This window comes from Mastigoproctus giganteus, chromosome 14 (genome assembly GCF_048544385.1).
Source record: "Mastigoproctus giganteus isolate SK-2022 chromosome 14, ASM4854438v1, whole genome shotgun sequence".
In the NCBI taxonomy this organism is placed as follows: domain Eukaryota; kingdom Metazoa; phylum Arthropoda; class Arachnida; order Uropygi; family Thelyphonidae; genus Mastigoproctus; species Mastigoproctus giganteus.
The window spans coordinates 8,357,380-8,379,619 of NC_143588.1; the positions used below are offsets into that span (position 1 = coordinate 8,357,380).

The window sequence follows — 22,240 nt, forward strand, 5'->3', positions numbered from 1 at the left end:
AGATTTTACAATTCCCCTTCATTGTCTTCAGAGGCATTCTGTATGCAAATATGGAGTGGACACCATGGATGTTTATTGTCATTTGGACAAATATTCATATCCTGGCCAAGCTACTGACAAGAAGATATGATGCGCCAGTACCTACAGGCATCATCTCACCTGTAATCATCCCACGAAGTCACAGGCAATTGTGCAGCCTGAAAATTAAGCCACTTCGCTCTAATCTGAACTCCTTGAAAAGTTTAAACAGGATGTTCCCACTAAATACCATACAAACCCTAAACGGGTTTCAGGTTAACTATGAAAAACTATGCTCTAATAAGGCCTACAGTAAGATTATCTACCAACAAACAACTGAGTCACAACACTACTAGCTGGAATCCATCATCTTTTAGTTACTCTGAGTTATGCTGTGATCACAACATTCAGGTAGGAAGTTAATAAATTTAGTGTTGCGAATGCTCCTCTATGAAGACATCCAGAAATTAAGAACAAAATTTTTATATTAATATACATATTTCCTTTATTGCTAAACTGTAAATATTTTTGTAAATTTATCCTCTTCATTGTAAATATACCCTCTAGCTTATACACCGTACAAGGGGAGATTGTAAATTGCAATCAACTGAAAAAATAAGGTGCCAATTCAGCATTGTGATGGGCCTTTATGAGAGCTTGGGGAGTAGGGTAGATGCGCTCGAAGGTTTTAAAATAAATGCCCATCAACCTGTCAGCTGCCTAACCCAATGGCAGAGATCACATTTAAGAACTGAGTACCACGGTTGCAACACCCAGGAAAGAAGGCAAAATTTAATTTACATCTCTGATACTTCTACAGTAGTAAAATACATTAGAATTAACATTAGCAAGGGCACATGATGCAAGAAAGCAAGCTTATAAAGCATCAGCCAAAAAAAAAAAAACACCCCATTCTCATTTCACCCATTCACTCGCTCCAAATGTTTGTCCAGTTCTATGAAAGTTTGTTCCAGCAATCAACCACTCGCTGGCTAAAGGCAAACTTCCACACATCTATAATACAACTTTTTTTTTTTTTTTTGTTAGTTGTTGGCGCATCAGCTTCTGTCGCAATAATGCACCTCCCAAAGTTTTTTCATTTTACTTTGATCCTAGCCTGAGGTGGGATTCGAACCCGTGACCTTTGGGTTGCCAGACAGGCACTTTACCCACCTGGCTAGCCAAGTCGGCTATCCTACAACTGTCTTTCCTCAATTTCAATTTATGTCCTCTCAGGCGATTATTCTGGGCAAGAGGAAGAATACCATCAGCATTGAGCATGCTCAAACCATTCAAGGCTTTATACACCTAAATCAGATCACCCCGCAGGTGGTGCCTCCATAGCCAGGTGGGAAGGAGCAGCAGTGCGTAGCACACGCTTCTTGATTAGACCAGGGTTCGAGCCCGTCACCACCAAATATGGAGGATGTGGAAAGGTCAGGGAATGACCACCGCATATCCCAGAGCAATATGGCATTAGTTGCTAATGCTCCTAAAAACCAAAATAACAACAACAACAACAACAACAACCACACAGATACCTAGTCTCCAGACACTGTAATTTGCAAAACTTAAGCCTTTCTTTGTAAGAGCAACCCTTTGTTCCATTCACTAATCTTGTTGCCGTTCTCTGTACTCATTCCAACAGCTCTACTCTACATCCTTCTTAAAATGAGGCCTCCAAACCTGTATACAGTACTCAAGGTGTGGCCTGACCATTGCCTTATACAAGGGGATAATCACCTCCTTATCCCTGTTAGAAAAATTCCTGTATATCATTGACAAGGCACGATGAGCTACTCTTGCAGACCGTCTGCACTGATCAGAAAACTTCATATCTGCCTGCACAATTACCCCCAGGTCCTTTTCATTCTCTACCACTGTCAGTGTAGTACCACACAGTTGATACGTTGCACTGGGGTTACTGCTTCCCATATGCAGTACTTTACATTTGTCAATGTTAAACTTCAGCTGCCTCCTCTCAGCCCATCTGCCTCAACTTTTCTAGATCCTGTTGCAGCAGCGTACTGTCATTGGTGTCATTAACAACCCTGCTAACCTTTGTATCATCTGCAAACTTGGACATTAAGCCTGATATACCATCATCAATATACAGTAAACCCTCGCTATTCGCGGGGGTTACGTTCCTGAGAAATGTCGCGAATACCGAAAACGCGAATACTGAGTTATGGCTCCCATAGTAATAAAGGGGTTCCGTTCCAAAGTATGAAATATATAAGAAAAAGTAGTCTAAAATTTTGTCTATGTATGTATTATATGTACCTTCATAATATGACTATGTACATAGGCAGTACATAGTGAAATGCAAGCATATGGCATCGAAATGAAAATAAGAAACAATTTAATATTAAATGTAATAGTTATTAGAAATTTCAAACCAGCAGCGCCTTTTCTAGCTAAAAACCTTATCCTGCCAGTGCTATCACCAGTTTCGCTGAAGTGTTGATAAAGGAGTTTTGCCTTTTCACGAATGATGAGTGAACTTAACGGAATTTTATTTTGAGTTCGGTCTTCTATCCACAGATTTAAAGCCGTTTCCATTTTTTCTAATTTAACATCACGAGTTACAGAGCAAATTTTTGAAGCAATTAGCGCGGTTTCACGGACACTACGGCAGATTTTTTCTTCCGATTTCTTGATTGATCGTACTGTTGACTCATTGATTTTATAATGTTTTGCCACTGAGGAGACACTTTCACCATTAGAAATTTCGTCTAATAACTCAATTTTATTCGCTAGTGTCATCACCTTCTTTGATATTTTCACATTTCTCTTTTTATTCGTAGCCATATTTTTGTAGGGGTTAGAAAGAACTTGACCACAATAAAGTCACTTTCTTCCGTTAACACGCTCGAAAAAGTCTGTTTTACACTGCAAAACGGTAGAGTTATCATTTTTGTAAGCATATTAATTTATAAATTGATAAATTTATTCAGTTTATAAACATATAAATTAAAATCAAATGATGAAACCTTCCATGACTAACACATACTGAACAAGGATTAGCGAGAAACATCCACGCTCGCGATTTTTTCACCCCTCTCCCCCCACCCACTGAGCGCTGTTTTGACCGGGAAAGATAATTTTAGCCACGCCCATGTTTTTTATGGAGGAAAATATTCACGGCGTTTTAAAATTCACATTTTTTTAGATTTCATTTTATATTAAATCGGCGATCGCGAATACGCGAAACCGCGAATACAGATACTGCGAATAGCGGGGGTTTACTGTAATTAATGAATACAGAAAACAACAATGGACCCAGCACTGAACCCTGGGGGACTCCACTAATAACATTAGTCCACGAAGAGCAATGGCCATTCATTACCACTCTCTGTCTTCTCCCACTCAACCATCCCTTTATCCATAGCAGCAATTTGCCTCCAATACCATAATGCTCCAATTTGTGCAGCAGTCTGCCATATGCAACAGTATCAAAAGCCTTTCTAAGATCCAATTATATGATTTCAAAATTATTCTTTGCATCCAGTTCCTTTGTGACTACATCATAGTATTCAATCAAATTGGTCAGACATGACTTCCCTTTAACAAACCCATGCTGCGTCCGAGCTATAGCTGCAGTTTTGTCTTGATGATCCTGTAATGCTTCTTTAACTAGTGACTCCATTAATTTCCCTGGAACAGAAGTTAAACTAACAGGTCTGTAATTACCTGTGTCTCCCTTTGATCCTCCTTTGTGCATTGGGGTCATATTTGCACATTTCCAATCCATGGGTACCTCCCCTGAGTCCAAGGAAGCTCACATAATTATGGCTAAGGGTTTGCTTACTTCTTTTGCTGCCTCGTTTTATATAAATGGATAGACTCCATCCACCCCAGTTGCCTTTCTTATATTTATCTTCAACAATTTCTCCTCCACTTTACTCTCAGTTATTACAGAAATTACTGCCAGAGTTTAATACATCTCTGGCATTATTTCCCTCCCTGAATAACTCCTCATGTGTGAATGTCGATGCAAAATATTCGTTTAGTTTGTTAGCTACCTGAGCAGGATCATCAACAGTTGAACCATCGATATCAAGTGGACCAATCTGATTCATTCCCTTCCTTCTAGAGTTTACATAAGTAAAGAACTCTTTGCTGTTTTTCTTTGCATCCTTTGCCATCGATTTCTCGTAATCTGCCTTTGTGACTTGGTTACAGACCAGCTTATATTTATCATAGACTTCTCTGTCACCTATTAATTTATATGTATCCCATGCATTTTTCTTCTCTGCCACATGTCTAATTAGTTCATGTGATATCCATTTAGGCCTAAATCTTGAACAATATTTCTCAGTTGGTATGAAAAGCCTAGTAGCTTCCAAGATTATTTCTTTGAATGCTTCCCATTTTGAATTTGCTGTTGGTAACATCATCAATTGGTCCTACCGTATGGAATTTAAATACTGTCTCAGACCACCATAGTCACCTTTACGAAAGCAAAAACCCTTCCCTTTACCTCTGATGGTAGTTACCTCTTTGAGTAAATCTCACTTTAGCACATGGTTCCTTTATCTGCAGATTCTTAATGCATGAAGAATCACTACTGATAATCAGATCAAGAGTATTACTCCCTCTAGTTGCCTCCCGAACGTCAGTCAATCTCTGAGAAATGAAAATCCCCCATTATAAGACACACTATTTCTCTGCAGAATTGCTCATTACACTCATCATATTTATTAGGCCTATAACACACACCTACTCTAATTTTTCCTTTCCCAGTGCTTATGTCACACCAAACAGACTCAACATTGCATTGTCCACCAACATCAAATGGATGCACTTCCTTAGATTTTATGTGCTTCTTAACTAACAGCATAACCCATCCTCCCTTCCTGTCCTGTCCTGTCTATCCTTTCCGTGTGACACCATGTCTCTGATATCCCAACAATATTTGCCTTTGATGTCTTGACTGGCACTTCTAGCTCATCAAATTTATTAACTATACTCCTAGCATTGATAGTCACTTGCTTTCTGTTAGGTTATATGGTTCCATAATTTGGTCAGCTTCAGCTAAACTAATCTTAGTTTTCTTCTCTCCACTGAATTCCAAGTCTTTAAATAGGTGAATGTAACAGCAAGTTTTCCTTTCCCTTTCACCTGGTCAAAAGGGAACCAGTTTTCAGATGTACATAAACCTTGAATATACTCCTATCTCCAGACTTCCAGTAATTTTTTTGGCTGGTGCAGCATAAGCCTCAGGCTTCCTTGCACTATATGGCTAGTAATAATAATAATAATAATTGAATCCTTTAAAACTGTTGTTAAAATGTATTCTTCTGTTGTTAAAATGTTATCTTCCAAAATGTTCCATGGAATACCAGGTCAAAATATGTTTTGTTCCCCTTGCAAAATATGATAAAAATTCTCATCAGATTCTACCTTTATACAACATTTTAACTTAGTAGACAAATATGATGCTGATATTCTGTTTTTACAGAATAAGGAATGCCACTCTAAAATTACTACTAAAATTTTTCAGATGAAATTATTTTTTTAATGGGTGTTCAGCACAAAGGGTCACAGATTGTCTTCTTTAATGTTTTTTCAATTATTCCTGTAAATTAATTAAACACTAGTAAATTACTTGCAAGCAGTAACTAGTTTGTACTGAATCAAATGGACATTCGATTTTTTGTATATTTTATTTTCACCTGTATTGTATATTTTTTATAAATATTTTTTTTTTATCAGAGCTAGTTGACCAATAAACTGATAATTATTTATTTTTAATCTGGTTAACTGTTATGATTAAGTCATAACACAGTTAAATGCAGGAAAACTTTGATATAATTTTTTTTCTTCATCATAAAATTTCTGATATGGCTCCATATGAAAAGCTATTATACAAACTGGGGAAAACTTATCAATGCAATTAGAATTGATAAGATATCTATTATGTTATGTTAATCTTCCTTTATGGCACTCGTGAAGAAATGTAGGGGGTGATGTTAAAGAATGTCAATAATTTGAAGATAGGAAGGGTGATTAACAACCTGAACCTAACATGTTGCTTCAAAACAATTTGGATCAGCTGCAATGCAATTATGGTTTGAAAAATGGCAACTATAGTTTAATGTTTCTAAATGTAAGGTTTTGCATCAGGGAACAGAATTCATGAGTTATTTATGAATTGGGGGGTCTGAAAGTGGGTCGGGGGTAATAATACAAACAGATATGAAGTTTATCATGCAGAGTAAAAAAGCAGATAGGACAGCATGAAAAATGAAATTTTTGATTAATGAGAGGGGCTCATTAATCAAATCTTTGTATGGACATTAATCATGTCCATACAAAGAACAGTTTACAATGTGCAGACTGCATGGTCTGAAATTATATGGCCCTGAAGGGGATCGATAAAATGAACCAGGCATGTTCCTTCCTCACATAGGTAGCTATCCAGCTGACTTCTGACTTTCCCCAAGCCACCAATCTCAAATATCCTTAATACAGCAATCAACTTTTACAAAACCATGCCATGTTTTCCTCAGAATTCCATTTATATCTAAATAATCTGGTACTGCACTCTTAATCATTGCTCCCGGAAATATTCCTACTACTAAAATCAGCCTGACCAGTTGGTAGTTACCCACTTCACTCTTAAGAAACACTTTTATGTATTGGCAATACACTGTCACTTCTCCAATCCAACAGAATGTCTTCTGAGTCCAGTGATGCCCTCATAATTAATCCCCCTAGTGTTTACACAGGAACTTCACTCCATTATTAAAATACTATTAAAATTAGTGTGGCTTAATACTGTAATTTTTGATTGGTCCATATTTCTTTGAGGAAGAAGTTAAATGAGTCATGCAAAACTGTTACAATAACTGGGGCAAGTATTGTCATGTTGATATCAGACATCATCTTTGAATATCTTTCATTCATCAGAATTATGCGAATGAGGCTTCTTTGATAAAACCATATTTCTGCAAGATTAAGCACCACTTCATTTCCACTGAAGTGTAATTAGTCTGTAACTGCAGACTAATTTAGCAACTTCATCAGATGGAGGTCTGATATTAAATGATCTCTGTGAAGCCCAAATTTAAAATCCTGCGACTTCTGATTATGGAACTTTTTGAAAGACCACATTTACTGAATCTTGAAATTTATTATCAGAACTGAAACATGCAATTAGAAGAGAGGAATTCAATATTGTTCTAGACTTAAAAACTTTATGATCTATGAATAATTCTGTTTCAGAACTAAATTAATACTTTGAAAATGAAAGTGGCCATAATGAACATTTTATTGGAGGTTAAAGATACTTTGTTGCAAACAGATTTTGCAATATTTTTTTTATTTCCATGAGATAAATTAATATCTGTTTATAATATTTAATCTCATCATAGGAAGTTAATTTACATTCACTCTATATACATACACTGAGTGGACAGAAATCATGGATACTTACCCAGTAACAGGTAGGCCCACCTTTCATCCGGATAAGGACAGACACACGGCGAGGCATTGAGTCTACTAGTTCACGAAAGTGTTCCACAGGTATTTCCATCCATGTTTGCTGCACCACTGTCCATAATTCCGTCGCATTCCTGGGTGGAGAATCCACAGCTGGAACGGACCTTTCCACAGCATTCCAAACATGTTCCACAGGGTTCATGTCCAGTGAACGGGAGGCCGTTCCATGGTGGTAAAATCTGTGGAATGCTCTTCGAACCATGTTCTAGTCACCACAGCTCTGTGGGGAGGTGCATCATCCTGCTGGAAGAGTCCATTGCCCTGTGGTTGCACAATGGCCATGAAGGGATGCAAATGGTCTGCAAGGATGGACATGTAACCTGGACCATTCAGAGATGTGTCTAGACATACCAGAGGTCCCAATGTGTGCCAGTTGAACATGCCTCAGACCATTAATGACCGTCCACCTGCCTGAACAGTTCCTTTTTGATATGATGGGTGCAAAAGCTTTGTGCGGTTTCCGCCAGATGTGCATCCTCCTGTCCACTTGAAATAACTGGAAATAGGACTCACCAGACTAGGAGACCCATCTCCAATCAACCAAGGTCCAGTGTCAATATTCTTTCGCTCAGTTGAGGTGTAGAGTTCTATGTTGTGGTGTTAACAACAGGACTCTGGTAGGTCAGCAGTTCTCATAACCTATTGCAGCTAATGATCGCCTGATGGTCTTGGTGGAGATATTTCTGGCACCTCCCTCATTGAAGTCAGCAGTAATTTGTGCCACTGTCACTCTCCAGTTCGCTGAAACAATGCGAGACGGACATCGATGGCCACATTCATCCACCACCTTTCTCCGCCCACAGCACTGCCCATGATGAGATGTTATTCTGGATGTTCCACCTCCGCAATACAGTGATCCATGCATCAGGCACCCACTATCATCCCACTTTCAAAGTCAGTTAACTCACAACGTTTATCCATACTGACATTGAATTACTGCCTACGTGAATGCAGTGTATCTATATACCTGCCAAGTGGTGGGTTCATCCACTAGCGAGAGGTGTGACAGCAATGCGTTGCCCAGGAACCGGGTATCCCATGAATTCTGCCCTTTCAGTGTGTGTATTGATATAATTAAATCTATTATGCAGTTGAAATTATGAGTTATAACCTATAATACAAGCCATAGCTAACTATTAAGAGTAATTGTGAAGAATGATAATAAGGATATTAAAATTAATCTTAACATATTGAACACTATAAATATTTAAAATTTTTAATATTTAAATTTATCACCTGCTGATTACTGCCTGCATACAATGATGGGCACTCAACAGGGACCAACACGCATCAATGTAAAAGTGAAAGCAATCAGCCAAAACCTATCTGTTTCTATAATTCATATTCCAGTTTTCACAGATTTTTATTAATAGGTATAGAAATTACATCAGATGGGAAGTGGTGAAATTAATTGCACCACTAGCTGTCGGATTTTTGGAAGAACTGTACCATCAAGAAAGTAACCGATGACTCTGGAGATGCATGGAAAGAAGTGTCAAGTTTTGCATGCAGTGGGTTTGGAAAGAGATTTGGCCTGATGTCAGTGAGACTTTGATCCTGAACTTTAACTTTCCAATTCAATCACTTCTCCCCTTTGCAATGGCAATGGCATCATTGCCAGTGCAAAGGGGAGTTGGATTTGAAGACATAGATGAATATTAATAGTAATGGAATTGGCCATATAGTTCAAGGAAGTCACAGGCTTTTGCTGCATTAGCTGGCAAAAAAAAAAAATAAAAAAAGTAGATAAGAAAATACAAATTATATGCTTCCCGCCTCACACAGGTAACTTTCCATTTGACCTTTGAATTTATTCAAACTGTCAGCTTCAGCTACCTGCGAAGGCAACTTGTTCCAACAATCAACAACTCGCTGGCTAAAAGAAAACTTCTTAAAATATAATCTAATCCTCAGCACCTGTTACTTGAATTTATGGCCCCTAGTTCTGGAATTCTTTATAACAGTGAGAATCCACCTTCATTCATTTTACTAATCCCTCTCAGAGCCTTACAAACCTACAGTGTTTGCCAACTAAGCACCTCTGAGGTGCTTGGTTGGCAAACACTGTAGCCCACATAATTGGAGTTTTTCCTCATACAGTTGTCCTTCTGCTGATCTTACCATTCAAGTTGCCTGTCATTAGATCCTTTCAAGAAGCTCAATGTCTTTTTCATATGAGGTCTACATACTTGAACACAGTATTCCAAATGTGGTCTTACAATTGCCTTATACAGTGGGATTATGACCTCCCTATCTCTACAGGATAATGTTTGTTAAATTATCAATAGGATATTTACACTGATATTTACAATATTTACACTGTTCAGAAAACTTTATATATGCCTATATTGTAATTCCCCAATCCCTTTCCTCCTCCACTGTTTTTAATTCAATCCCACCAAATGCATAATTTATTTGTAGGTCTATTCCCCAAGTGTAAGACCTTGCATTTAGCAGCATTATAACATAGCTGCCACTTCTCTGACCAACTTTGAAGTCTGTTCAAGTCATCCTGAAGGGGTGCTGCTTGGCACTGATCATTGACGACTCTGTCAATTTTTACATCATATGCAAATTTTGACATCATGCCTTCTGTCCCTTTGTCAATATCATTTATGAAAATGAGAAACAACAGTGGTCCAAGAACCGATCCTTGTGGGACCCCATTCCTGACATTACACCAATCTGAAAATATCCATTAATGACAACCTTCCGCTTTCTGCCCTGCAGCCACCTAGCAATCCATCTTAGAATCTTACCAGGAGACCAACATGGATGAGTTTCTTTGATCCCACAAAGGGGAACTAACCAATGAGGATCTTCTTGAATTGGAGAAAGACTTAAATGAAGAAAAGATGATGATGACCCCTCTGTTGTTGAACCTGTTAAACACCTCTGAAAAGCAAATGCTTGATTTTTTTAAGCATAATGACAATGCCATTAGTATCATTAACAAGAACAATCCTAACAGAGAAACATTAAAATTTCTAGAGAGATTCAGGACTCTGGCTTGTTACAAAGAACTCTACAGGGAGAGAAAAAAATGCTTCCCATCAGCTCTCTTTTGACATTTCTTAAACGGAGATGAAAATCATCAGTCCACCGACTCAGTGCCTGTATCAGTAGATTCACCATCCAATTAAACTAGTTACAGTATCCAAGTACTAATTGAAGAAAATATAAACAAATGCATTTCTTTCTAAATTTTAGATATTTTTTTTTATTTTAGATATTATTTATTATTATTATATTATTTATTTTAGATAAAAAAAAAAAATTAGATATTAATTTACATTTTGGAATGCATTCCAATTTTACCCACATAAAAGTATTTTCCCTTTATGTGCCGATTTCTTGGAACCAATTAATCACGTAATGTGAGGGATAGTATTGAAGTAATTATAAGAGAGTTCAGTACCCAACATTTGTTTTTAGTTTTCTGAAGGGGTCATTTCCAACAATGCATAAATAAAGGTGGAGCTTTTACATAATTCCATTTCTAATAATCATATAGGGAAGTAGATCCCAACCACCCATGGAGGCAAGTTATTCCAGTAATTAGCAACTCACTGGTTAAAAGAAAACTTTCTGAAATCCAGTCTCAAACTCTTCCCTCATAATTAGAACTATTTTGAACTAGAAGACTTATTCAGCAGAAAATCCAAACAACTTATATTCCTAGAATCATCAAGAAAACTGGGAAGAAAATGAATGATTTTTTTTTTTAATTTTGAAACTGGTCTTGAAAGGAAAAATATAGAACTCACTAAATATTTAACAAATTATAATTACTCACCAACAAATCTGGATTTACTGGAGTACAGCAATGCATTTGCTCCAGTGCTATAAGGATGCATGTGGCCCTGGACCAATGGAACTATTCTAAGAAGTAAAGTGTTGGATTTAATTAAAAGTTTTAAGTGGATTTCATTTACTCTAATTGCTACTCTTTTTGTTTACTGAATACATATCACATTCACATTAAAACACTCTGGGAGCATGTGCATATTGCAAACACTAGAAAGGCCTTTAACATGTCCCCAGACTACATAAAGCTGACATTGCTTGATATGAAACATCTCACTATTTATGAAATTTTTATTCTTAGACTACAGTACACAACTGCCATTCACTTACTTATGTACAATGCTACAATGTACAATGTTTATGCTATTGAGACTTTATTTAAAGACAGAGAAGGAAAATCATCTGATGCAAATTTCAAAATGCAGCTGTTATTAAAATTTAATAAATGTTTTATAAAACTGCAATATCTCTGTTATAAAAACAATCAGATAAACTTATTTTTAATTTAACATTTCTCTGTATTACTAGAAATGAAATGATGCAAGGAAGCAAGTATATATAGAATTAGCCAAAAAAAAAAAAAAGAGGGAAAAAAAAATAATAAAACCCTACCCACTTAATTGTCCCTCTCTTCTAATAACTTGTTCCATCCTTTAAAGTTATTCCACAACACCAGATGAAATTTTTTCCAATCACTCTCTGCTTATCGAAGAAAATTTTTGCAGAACTATTCTGCAACCATTCTTTTCAAATATAAATTTATGTCCATTTGTGGGTACATGCATGTAAATGTCACTTGAGAAACAGTGGGAATGCCATCATATTTAGTTTACTTATTCCATTTAAAGTCTTAACACTTCAGTCAGGGATCCCTGCAGGTATCTAGTTTTCAGAAGCTGCAATTTACAGAATTCTAGTCTTTTTGATAAGAATGCTATTTTGTGCTGCTCACTAATCTTGTTTCTCTTCTCTACAGCTTTCCAGAAGATCATGTACTTTAAAAAATGAGGCTTCCAGACCTGTATGCAGTATTCAAGATGCAACTTGACCATTCCCTTTTACAACAGAATAATCACCTTTTCCCTGCTGACAAATTTCTGTATATAACTGAGAGAAACCCATGAGCTGTCCTAGCAGCCTCTCTTCACTGCTCACAGAACTTCATGTTCAGCTGTACAATTACTCCTAGGTTTTTTAGTAGATACCTCTCATTTCTCATTTGTAAACAATATTAATAATAAATATCAGTTTATTGGTTATCTGGCTATTAGTGCAAATAAGTTTGCCGATCAAGAGAAGGCCCACCCTATGCAACACTTGCCAGAGGGACTTACATGAATATAATATATACAGTACAGAGATCTGTGTACATTTATACAGCAGATTTCTACAATACACAGATAGTTTCACACAGTAATAATAATAATAACAAAATACAGTAGCTTACTCAACAGAATTACTAAGAGGACAAACAGGGACTCCACATGTTAGATATAAGTTAGATAGAAATAGCACCCACAAGAATATCAGAAGTAATTGTCGCATGGTAATCACTGTTCTGTAGAAACAAATAAAGATCAATATCATATTTGTTTACTAATTTGATGGATGAGTAAAGAAAAAATCTGTTGAGTGATTTTATTCTATTATGCAAAGCAATCAAAACACACTTGAATCTAGGGGTTTTAGGAGAGATTCAAAGGCTGATTTTATCCCATGGGGAAGGAACAATAATGACTGAAGAGTAAATTTTAACAACCATATTAAGAGATGGGAGGTTTATATATCAGAATTTTTATATCAGAGGTTTATATACACTTGAGATTTTGGATTCAGTTAAGCTGTGGTTATGAGTATTCGTGTATTTGACTATGATGTAAATATCAGGGATGTGGACTTGATTTTGCCTTGGGTTCTAAGCACACTTAAGGGGATTAAAATGAGTATCAGAGAAGAGCTCTGAATATAAGTTTGGAGTTAGAGTAGATCCTGAGATCTTTGTGGACTTGAACTTTTTGAACCATTGAATTACCAGGGAAGTGAACTGAAAGAAAGTTCTTGTAATTGAGGGAACAGATTTTAGAGAGAAATATGCTGAAGGAATAATATTACTGCAGGAAGTGCAGTAAAGTAATATAAGACATTATGTACAGGGTCTTGTCTTTTCATGTGTTTTTTGTGCATTTTCACTACTTTTTAATTTTAGCAGCATTTTAACTTCTTAGTTAATACAGTGATGTTATCTTTAACTGCTTAGTTAATACAGTTATGTTATCTTTAACTGCTTAGTTAATACAGTTATGTTATCTTTAACTGCTTAGTTAATACAGTGATGTCATCACATATCACAAGCAGACTATACCTTCAAAACAAGTCTAATAGATTAACTAGAGCCACAGGCTGAGGTAAAAGTGATTCTTGCACTGCTTCTATTAGAAAATGCAGCAGCCTGGAAAGCAAGGTGTCAAGGATTTCAAGCCCTGTTGGGAGTCATCATGGAACAAGCAAATACACAAGTAAATCAGATATTCTTTGTTATCAATATTTTGACAGAAACTTCATAACTTTCATTTAGTAGTTTAAAGTTAACTTCTCTAGTAGTTAAAGCTTTGTCAACAGTTTAATTTCTGTAATATTTTGTTAATTTAAATTCTGTAATAAATTATAAATTTATCTTTCATAATCTTTCTAAAGTTGAAATTTTACCTAAATAGTAGTTACTATAGGATACACTTATAATACAAAGTCCAAGGACATCATGACTCAGATTTATCTTTCATAATCTTTCTAAAGTTGAAATTTTACCTAAATAGTAGTTACTATAGGATACACTTATAATACAAAGTCCAAGGACATCATGACTCAGATGAAAACCTGCAGACATTTCAGGTGAAAGTTATGAGTTAATCGTTTGTATAGCCTGTGGCATGTATGCTAAGGTTGATCTAGTACACAAACTGACTCAAATGATGATTCTTTTCTTTGCACCCGATGCAATAGGAGGAATTATATACCGACCTTGGTGCATTAGAACTTGATGCATTACGAGAAGAATTCGAGTCATTGAAGAAACGAGTGCTTTCCCTAGAAACAAATGTAATTGGGAGTTCGTCAGGGACTCAAGTATCTTGTGACCAAGTGATGCACACCCAATTCAAGTCCCAGAAAAGAATAGCCAAGTGCAAACTGCTCTGGTTGAAGGTGATCTAGTTGGGATACTTTATTATCGGGGAAATAGATAACATTTTTTGTAATAAAGATAGGTGAACCAGAACCAAGGTGTGTTTGCCAGGAGCAACAATTGATGATGTAACCAACAGATTGTCAGATTTTAATTGGGGTATAGAGATTATTATTATTCAAGTGGGAGACTAACAATATTAAACAAACATGACCTGAGCATTTTTTGGATAAATACAAGACCACTTATATGGTCTTGTATCTGCTAAGTATTCTTCTATTCAGTTAAGCTGTGGTTATGAGTATTCTGCTAAGTATTCTACAAGGTATTCTTCTATAGTAAACTATAAAAAAAGTAAGAGATTACCTCAATCTTTTTCGTGGAATGCTTCCAGTCAATTCTCTCTCATATGTGACAAATAAAATAAGATGAAAAAATTGGAAAAAAAAACGAATTAATGAATTCCTACACTCATAGAGATACGACCAAATCCGATGCGCAATGGAACCGAAAGCCGAGAGCCCCAACCCGATCCCGAAACACATCAAACCACAGCAGCAAGGCCATGAGTGCGAGAAGACATTGTGTCATAATAAATAGTTAAAACTGGTTCTGATAATAAATAATTAAAATCTCTTGTTAAAAACACTATTAAAATCACAATTAAAAAGATTAAAAACTATTTAAAATTAAAGGGATTAAAAGTTACGATTTGGATGAATACTCAAATTAAACGAAATGCACAGCTGTTTCCCTTCCTTAAGCAGACCACGCTTTTCGGTTGATCGCCGTGTTCACAGAATGGGAATATCACAAAGTGTTTGTGTGTGTATTTGACTCTGAAATATAGAGATTATTTATATTGGTGCAGGCGTAAAAAAGACCAAAAATCCGAAATTAAATAAGGACGTTGCACATTGATAGAATTTTTGTGTAGTTTCATTTCAAGTGTTTCCGCGATCAATAATTTAATGTAATTGTGTTGTATATTTACTGCTTCATTGAATAGGAATACGTGACCATCACTAATCGCATGAAAGGCCAGTTCCAACGTGTTTGCGCGTGAAGTGCGGACGGAAGCAGCATGTTGCTTGACACGTAACTCTAACGTGCAACGAGTGGAACCCTCGTACGATGAATCACACTGACTACATGAAATCTTGTACACAAGATCATTTACCTGTGCCGAGCAAGACGGAAGAATTGTGTGATTTTTTTTTTATATATTATGGAGTTTCTGCATGGGCCTGACTATTATTTTGAATTCAGTATTTCTAAGAGTTTATTAAGCTGCCTGTACCATTGTTAAACGTACGGTATGAAAATAAAAAGTGTTTTATTGGTGTTATTAATGGGTATCATATTTACTGTTTTATTTTTAGCCTGTAACCTGATTTGATTTATAACGGAGTGAGGATAGCCTCTATTTAAAAACCTATTGGTTAGTGTAACAATTTCTGAGTGTAAGGTGGGTTCAGACGTGGAATATTTGTAGGCATTGAGAAACTGGTTGAATATCATAGATCTCATAATATATGCAAAAAATCCAAGCTAGCATTTATCGAAAACCCACCAATTCGGGGATGTACCTGCATTACCAAAGTTATCATCCATTCACGTATAAGAGATCTATTATATTCAACCAGTTTCTCAACACTTACAAATATACTAAAATTAATATACTAAAATCGTGGAAGTTATTGAGCCCTGTAGCTCTGATTTTTTACTAGTAAACTATAAAAGAATATTTAGCCTTAACTCTGTTTAGAGTAATGTCAGGAATGTCAATAAAATGGCTGAATTTGAACTCTTGGTTAGGACAAATTCTGACATAATAGGGCTAACAGAAACGTGGTGCCACCAGAAACTGGAAAGATGAATTCCACTACGGTATATATAATGTATTTAGGAAAGCTAGGGAAGACAGGAAGTGTAGTGGTGTCATGCTTCTTATCAAAAGCAGCCAGAGTGAAAAAAGAGAGTTCCTAAAAATACCTTTAAAGCCAAAATCACAGAAGCCATGAACACATACATACCATTAAGAAATGGTAACTATCCCGTGCTATCTTTTCCTGCAAAAAAACAGATAGCAGGGGACAGTTACAGAGCAACGGCAAGTACTGAAGCCTACAACAGGTACAAGCTGATCTGTAATAGTACAACAAATAAGGTCAAGGAAGCCAAGGCTGCATATGAAAAAGGACCATCTAGGAGAGCAAAGAATGAGTAGAAGGAATTTTTCATGTAGTAGTAGTGGCATGTGATGCAAGAAAGCATGTGTATGAGCTTATGCAGCATCAGCCAAAAAAAAAAAAAAAATCACACCATTCCCTCCAAATGCCTGTCCAGTTCCTCCTCAAATTTATTCAACCTATCAACCTCCACAACAGACGGAAGCCTGTTCCAGCAATCAACCACCCGCTGGCTAAAGGCAAATTTCAGATGTGTGCGAACACAACAAAGAAGAAAGTGAATCAGGCCGAACCCTTGTGCATTGGGTGTGAGAAAGTCTTAGATAATCCACCTGATGTTGAAAATGAATTGAATAGGTAAATTTGCATCTGTCTTTATTGACAAAAGACCCTTCATACTGAAAAGAAGCTGTGTGGATGAGAGTAAGCCATTTGAAATTAGTGATTTTGAAATTACAGATGACTGTTTATTAGAAAATCTTTCCAGCATAAAGGAAAGTAGGGCTCTCAGAGTTTATGGCATACACCCAGTAATTTTTAGAAAGGCTGCCAGAGAATGTATTGAACCACTGAGATTAATTATGAGGGCATCTTTGGACTCGGGAGAAATTCCACTGGATTGGAAAAATCTTAGACACAATGATTGAGAGTGCAATCCAAGGATATTTAGATAGATAAGGCATTCTGAAGAACACATAACATGGTTTAAGGAAAAAAATCACATTTAACTAATTTAGTAGGCCATTTTGACACAGTTAAACATTTTTGACATAGTTTTAGTTTATTAGGATCTTATTTCTGATTTTCATAAAAGACATTAACGAAGGGATAGAAGGTATGATGTAAAAATTTGCAGACGATATAAAGATTGGTCGAGTCATTTATCGTTAAAGATCAGTGCCAGGCAGCACTCCTTCAGGATGACTTGACCAGACTTCAGAAATGATTAGAAAAGGGACAGCTATGTTTTAATGCAGCAAAATGAGAAAAAAAAAGTCTTACACTTGAGAATAGTAACTCTAAAATAAATTATACACTTGTTGGGTTTGTATTAAAAACAGCAGACGAAGAAAGGAATCTGAGAGATACGATATGGGCAGATATGAAGTTTTCTGAGCAGTGTAAACAGGCAGCCAGGAAAGCCCGTGGTGTCCTATCGATGATTTATTGAACATTATCTTGTAGAGATAGAGAGGTCATAGACCTCTCTATCTACAAGAGGTCATAGTCATTATGACCTCTTGTAGAGGTCATAATCCCACTGTGTAAGACATTTACAAGACAACATTTGAAATATTGTGTTCAAGTATGAACACAATATTTCAAATATGTGAAAAAAGACACTAATCTTAAAGGTCCAAAGACAAGCAACATGGTGAGACTGGCAAAAAGGGTACCATAAAAGGAAAGACTCAGTTTATGTGGTCTACAGAGCCAGGCAATCAGTCACCTCAGAGGTGACCTGATTGAGTTTTATAAAGCTCTGAGTAAAATGAATGAAGGTGGAATTTTCACTGTTATAAAGAATTCCAGAACTAGGGGTCATAAATTCAAATTATGGAAGAAGAAGTTTAGACTAGATTGCAGGAAGGAAGCAAGTTGTTTTAACCAGAAAGTCGTTGATTGCTAGAACAAGTTGCCTTTGCAGGCCGCCAGCATCATCATCATCATCTGTTTTCAATCCATTGCAGGATGAAGGCCTCTCCAGCAACTTTCCAGTTTCTTCTGTTTTGTGCAATGGCCATCCATTTACTACCTACGAACTCATGAATTTCATCTGTCCATCTCCATTATTGTCTTCCAGGTTTTCTTTTATCTCCTATTGGTTACCATTCTGTTATTTTCTTAGTCCATCTGTCATCATGTCTTCAAGCTATGTGTCCTGCCCAAGTCCATTTCAGTTCTTTAGTTTTGATAGGAATGTTCTTTATTTCTTTTTTGCTGCCTAATCCATGTGTTTCTCTTCTTATCAAACAGTCTGATTCCTAATATAATTCATTCCATTCTTTGCTGTGTAGTTTTCAGCTTCTCTTCCATTCTTTGCTGTGTAGTTTTCAGCTTCTCTTCCATTCTTTGCTGTGTAGTTTTCAGCTTCTCTTCCATTCTTTTGGTGAGTGCCCAAGTTTCATTTCCCTAAGTCATGGTGGAAAGTATACATTGGGTCATTATTTTACATTTCAGACAAATTGAGATATTGCTCCTCAGTATATTTCCTATATTTCCTGAATGCTATCCATCTGAAATTTATCCTTCTCTTGACTTCCAGCCATTTATCATTATTACAGCTAATGACTTGTCCCAGATAAGTATATGAATCCACCTTTTCAATTTCTACTCTTTCAATGATTATATACCTTTCTGTGACATACTTGTTCATCATTACTTTTGTTTTAGCCATATTCATCTTTAGTCCAAAATTCTTACTAACTCAGCATAACTGATTAAGAATTTCCTCTAATTCTTTGGGATCATGAGTTATGATCGCAATATCACCTGCAAATTGTAAATGGTTTAGATACTCTCCATTCACATTGACTCCTTTCTGCGACCAGTCTAATCTTCTGATAGCTTCCTCAAGGGCAGCAGTAAACAACTTCGGAGATACGTGTCTCCTTGTCGAACTCCTTTCTTTCTTAAATTTAAATATGTTACTATCTTTGTCTAGTCTAATAAAGGAGGTAGCATTCTCATATATTGTCTTCAATATCATAATGTATGGGGTACCTATGCCCTGTCTTTCCAGTATCCGAACATTGCCTTATGCTGTATGGAGTTAAATGCCTTTTCATAATCCACAAATGCCAGGCATAATGGTGTTTTATATTCATTTGATTTCTCCATTAGCTGGGATATTACGTGAAGGTGACATATAGTTGAGAATCCTGTCCTAAAGACAGCTTGCTCTTTTCGTTGATTCTCATCAAGTATTCTTTCTAATCTGTTAGTAATGACCCTTGTGAACAACTTGTAGATGTGGGACAATAAGCTGATTGGTCTATAATTTCCAATTGTTGATTTATCTCCTTTCTTATGCAGCAAAATTATGATTGCATTATTCCACTCCTTAGGTGTCATGCCTTTCCTAATGTATTTTGTGAAGAGTCTTGCCAGTTTCTGTGTCATGTCTCTTCCTCCCAATTTTAACAACTCTACAGTAACTTCATCTTCACCCGGGGCTTTCTGATTCTTCATTTTCTTCAACGCATATTCTACCTCATCAGGAAGGATATCGGGTATGTTGTATGTGTTGCTAATTTGTGATCCATCTTCCCCACTGCTGGCATTATTCCCTCGCTCCTTATAAAATTCTTTATAGTAGTCTTCTGCTATTTGTATTATGCCTTCTCTGCTATTTATCAACACACCATTGCTATTCTTAAATTTCAGTATCATTTGTCTTTCTTTATTACTGCCCATGGCTGCTGATTTAAGTCCTTTGTTTTCCCTTAATGCTTGTTCTACTTTTCTTGTATTAAATCTTCTTATGTCCTCTCTGAGTCTCTTTCTAATGGCTTTGCATAACTCAGTATACTCAACTTTGTCCTTGTCGGTGTTTATCTTGCTCTTCATTTGTCGTCTTCAGTTCATCATGACAAGTGTTTCTTGACTAATTTTTTTCTTCTTTGGATTTCTTTTTACCTATAGGTTTCTCGGGCTTTATCACTTTCAGAAAGTTGTATTCCTTGTCAATATTTTGGTTCCGAAAGGTCTGCAGAAGCTCAAACTTGTTCTTAAGTTCCGGTACATACTGCTTTTTATCCTCTTCTGTTATTTCAACGACCTTTGTATTATTTACTCGAGTCAGTTTTTTCCTTTCCTTTCTTACCTCTATATCAAGTCTTACATTTCTTTTCTTACATTTATAAGATATGCATCTTACTATTCTGTGCTCACTTCCATCATATACCTTGTTCAGGATGGTAACATCATTCAAAATATATCTTCTGTCAATGAGGATGAAGTCGATTTCATTAGTTGTTAATCCATTTGGGCTCTTCCATATCCACTTTCTGTTCCCCCTTTTCTTGAAAAATGTGTTCATTGCTGACATTCCTCGAGATTCTGCGAATTCCACAAGTCTTTCACTTCTTTCACTAATTCTAAAATTTCCTACAGTTTCCCTTTCTGCACTGTTTTGTCTCTTTACAACAAGCATCGAAGTTCCCCATAATAATGGTGTAGTGAGTTTTCTGTTCATCTAGAAGTCTCTCAATTTCAGTGTGCATTTCTTCAACCTCTTCATCATCACTGCTTGATGTTGGTGCATAAATCATTACAACATTTAGTTTGTACCTCGCAGAAATCCTGAGAAGCAATCTTGACACCCTTGGTGATATACTTTTGAATTCCAATATGTTTTTTATATCTTTATGGACCAACCTTCACCTTCACTCTTTTTATTGTTTCCATTGGTGTACAGCAGATTTCCACTTGATAAACTTATAAGTGATTCATTTCTTCTTCCTGTTTCAACCAAACTGATGATATTCCAATTCACATTTTCTAATATCTACTTTCACCGATGAGCAATCCTACGTTGTAACAGGCCAAGTTCAGCTTCCATGCATGGCAGTCTGCTCGTACCCAAAGATTCTTAGCACCTTCTGCTTCCACTCTGACCATCTTGCTGCCGTAAGAGGGGGAGTGAAAGCCACTGGGGACTGAGGGCCATTTGTTTTGTCGTGTCGTAATGTGCTGGAGGATTTGGTCTTTTCCTCTTCACGCTGACCAGGCATCTTGAAGAGAACCACTCTACAAGTTCATTGCCACTTTGGTGGCAATGAACTTGTAGACTGGTTCTCTTAACAGGGGATGAAAACAGGGTAAGCCCTGTTTTCATCCCCTGTTAAGAGAACCAGTGAATGAGTGAACTTGTGAATGAGTGGATTTTAGGGAGGCAGGCCAACCGGACTTCTCCCAAATCTTCTAAAACAGAAAGGTATTGGATCCATCAGTGTTTTAGACTGAGTGTCTGATAATACACAGAATGCCCTTTCCCCCTCTAAGCTCTCAACTCTCTTTGCAGGTAGTTGAGGCTAACAGTTTGAATAAATATAACTATCCAGTTGACCTCCTCACGAAAGTCAACTGGATAGTTATAGTTATCTATGTGAGGAGTGAAGCACATAATTTGTACTTTCTTAGGTACTTTTTTTTTTTTTTTGGTCAGTGCAGCAAAAGTCAGTGGCTTCTTTGCACTATATGACAAATACTATTACTACTGAATTTGAATAATTTTAATTATTTGTTTCTGGAAGTTGGCACTCTCCAAAACTATTATTATCAGTATTCTGCAAAAACAAATTAATATACAATGAAATTCAATGATTCCAAAAAATAATAAAAAGACAAAATTAGTTTGCAAGTTTTCTATAAGCTATATAATTCAAATTACAGATCCCTTTATAAACATGAAATAGACTTTACAGATGGCACAACCCACAATCTTCTTAAAAGATTAAATTTAAAAATTTATGTATAAAAAGTACAGTTAGGAGTTTAAACAAAACATAGGTATATTAGATATTTTTTGAAT

General features: G+C 36.3%; 1 protein-coding gene across 3 annotated transcripts in view; it reads right to left on the reverse strand.

Moving 5' to 3' along the window:
- LOC150074969 (metallophosphoesterase MPPED2) overlaps positions 1-22,240 on the reverse strand; it is an 89,748-nt gene that overhangs the window by 46,508 nt on the left and 21,000 nt on the right. For 2 of the 3 annotated variants that reach the window (XR_016547868.1, XM_090388272.1), the window contains exon 3: positions 11,321-11,401. The exons of the other annotated variant lie outside the window; for it this stretch is intronic. Coding sequence is in view for 1 of the 2 variants with exons in the window: in XM_090388272.1 (XP_090244398.1) it covers positions 11,321-11,401 (81 nt within the window). In the remaining variant the exon portion in view is untranslated. The remainder of the gene's footprint in view (positions 1-11,320; positions 11,402-22,240) is intronic. 3 annotated transcript variants of the gene reach the window in all.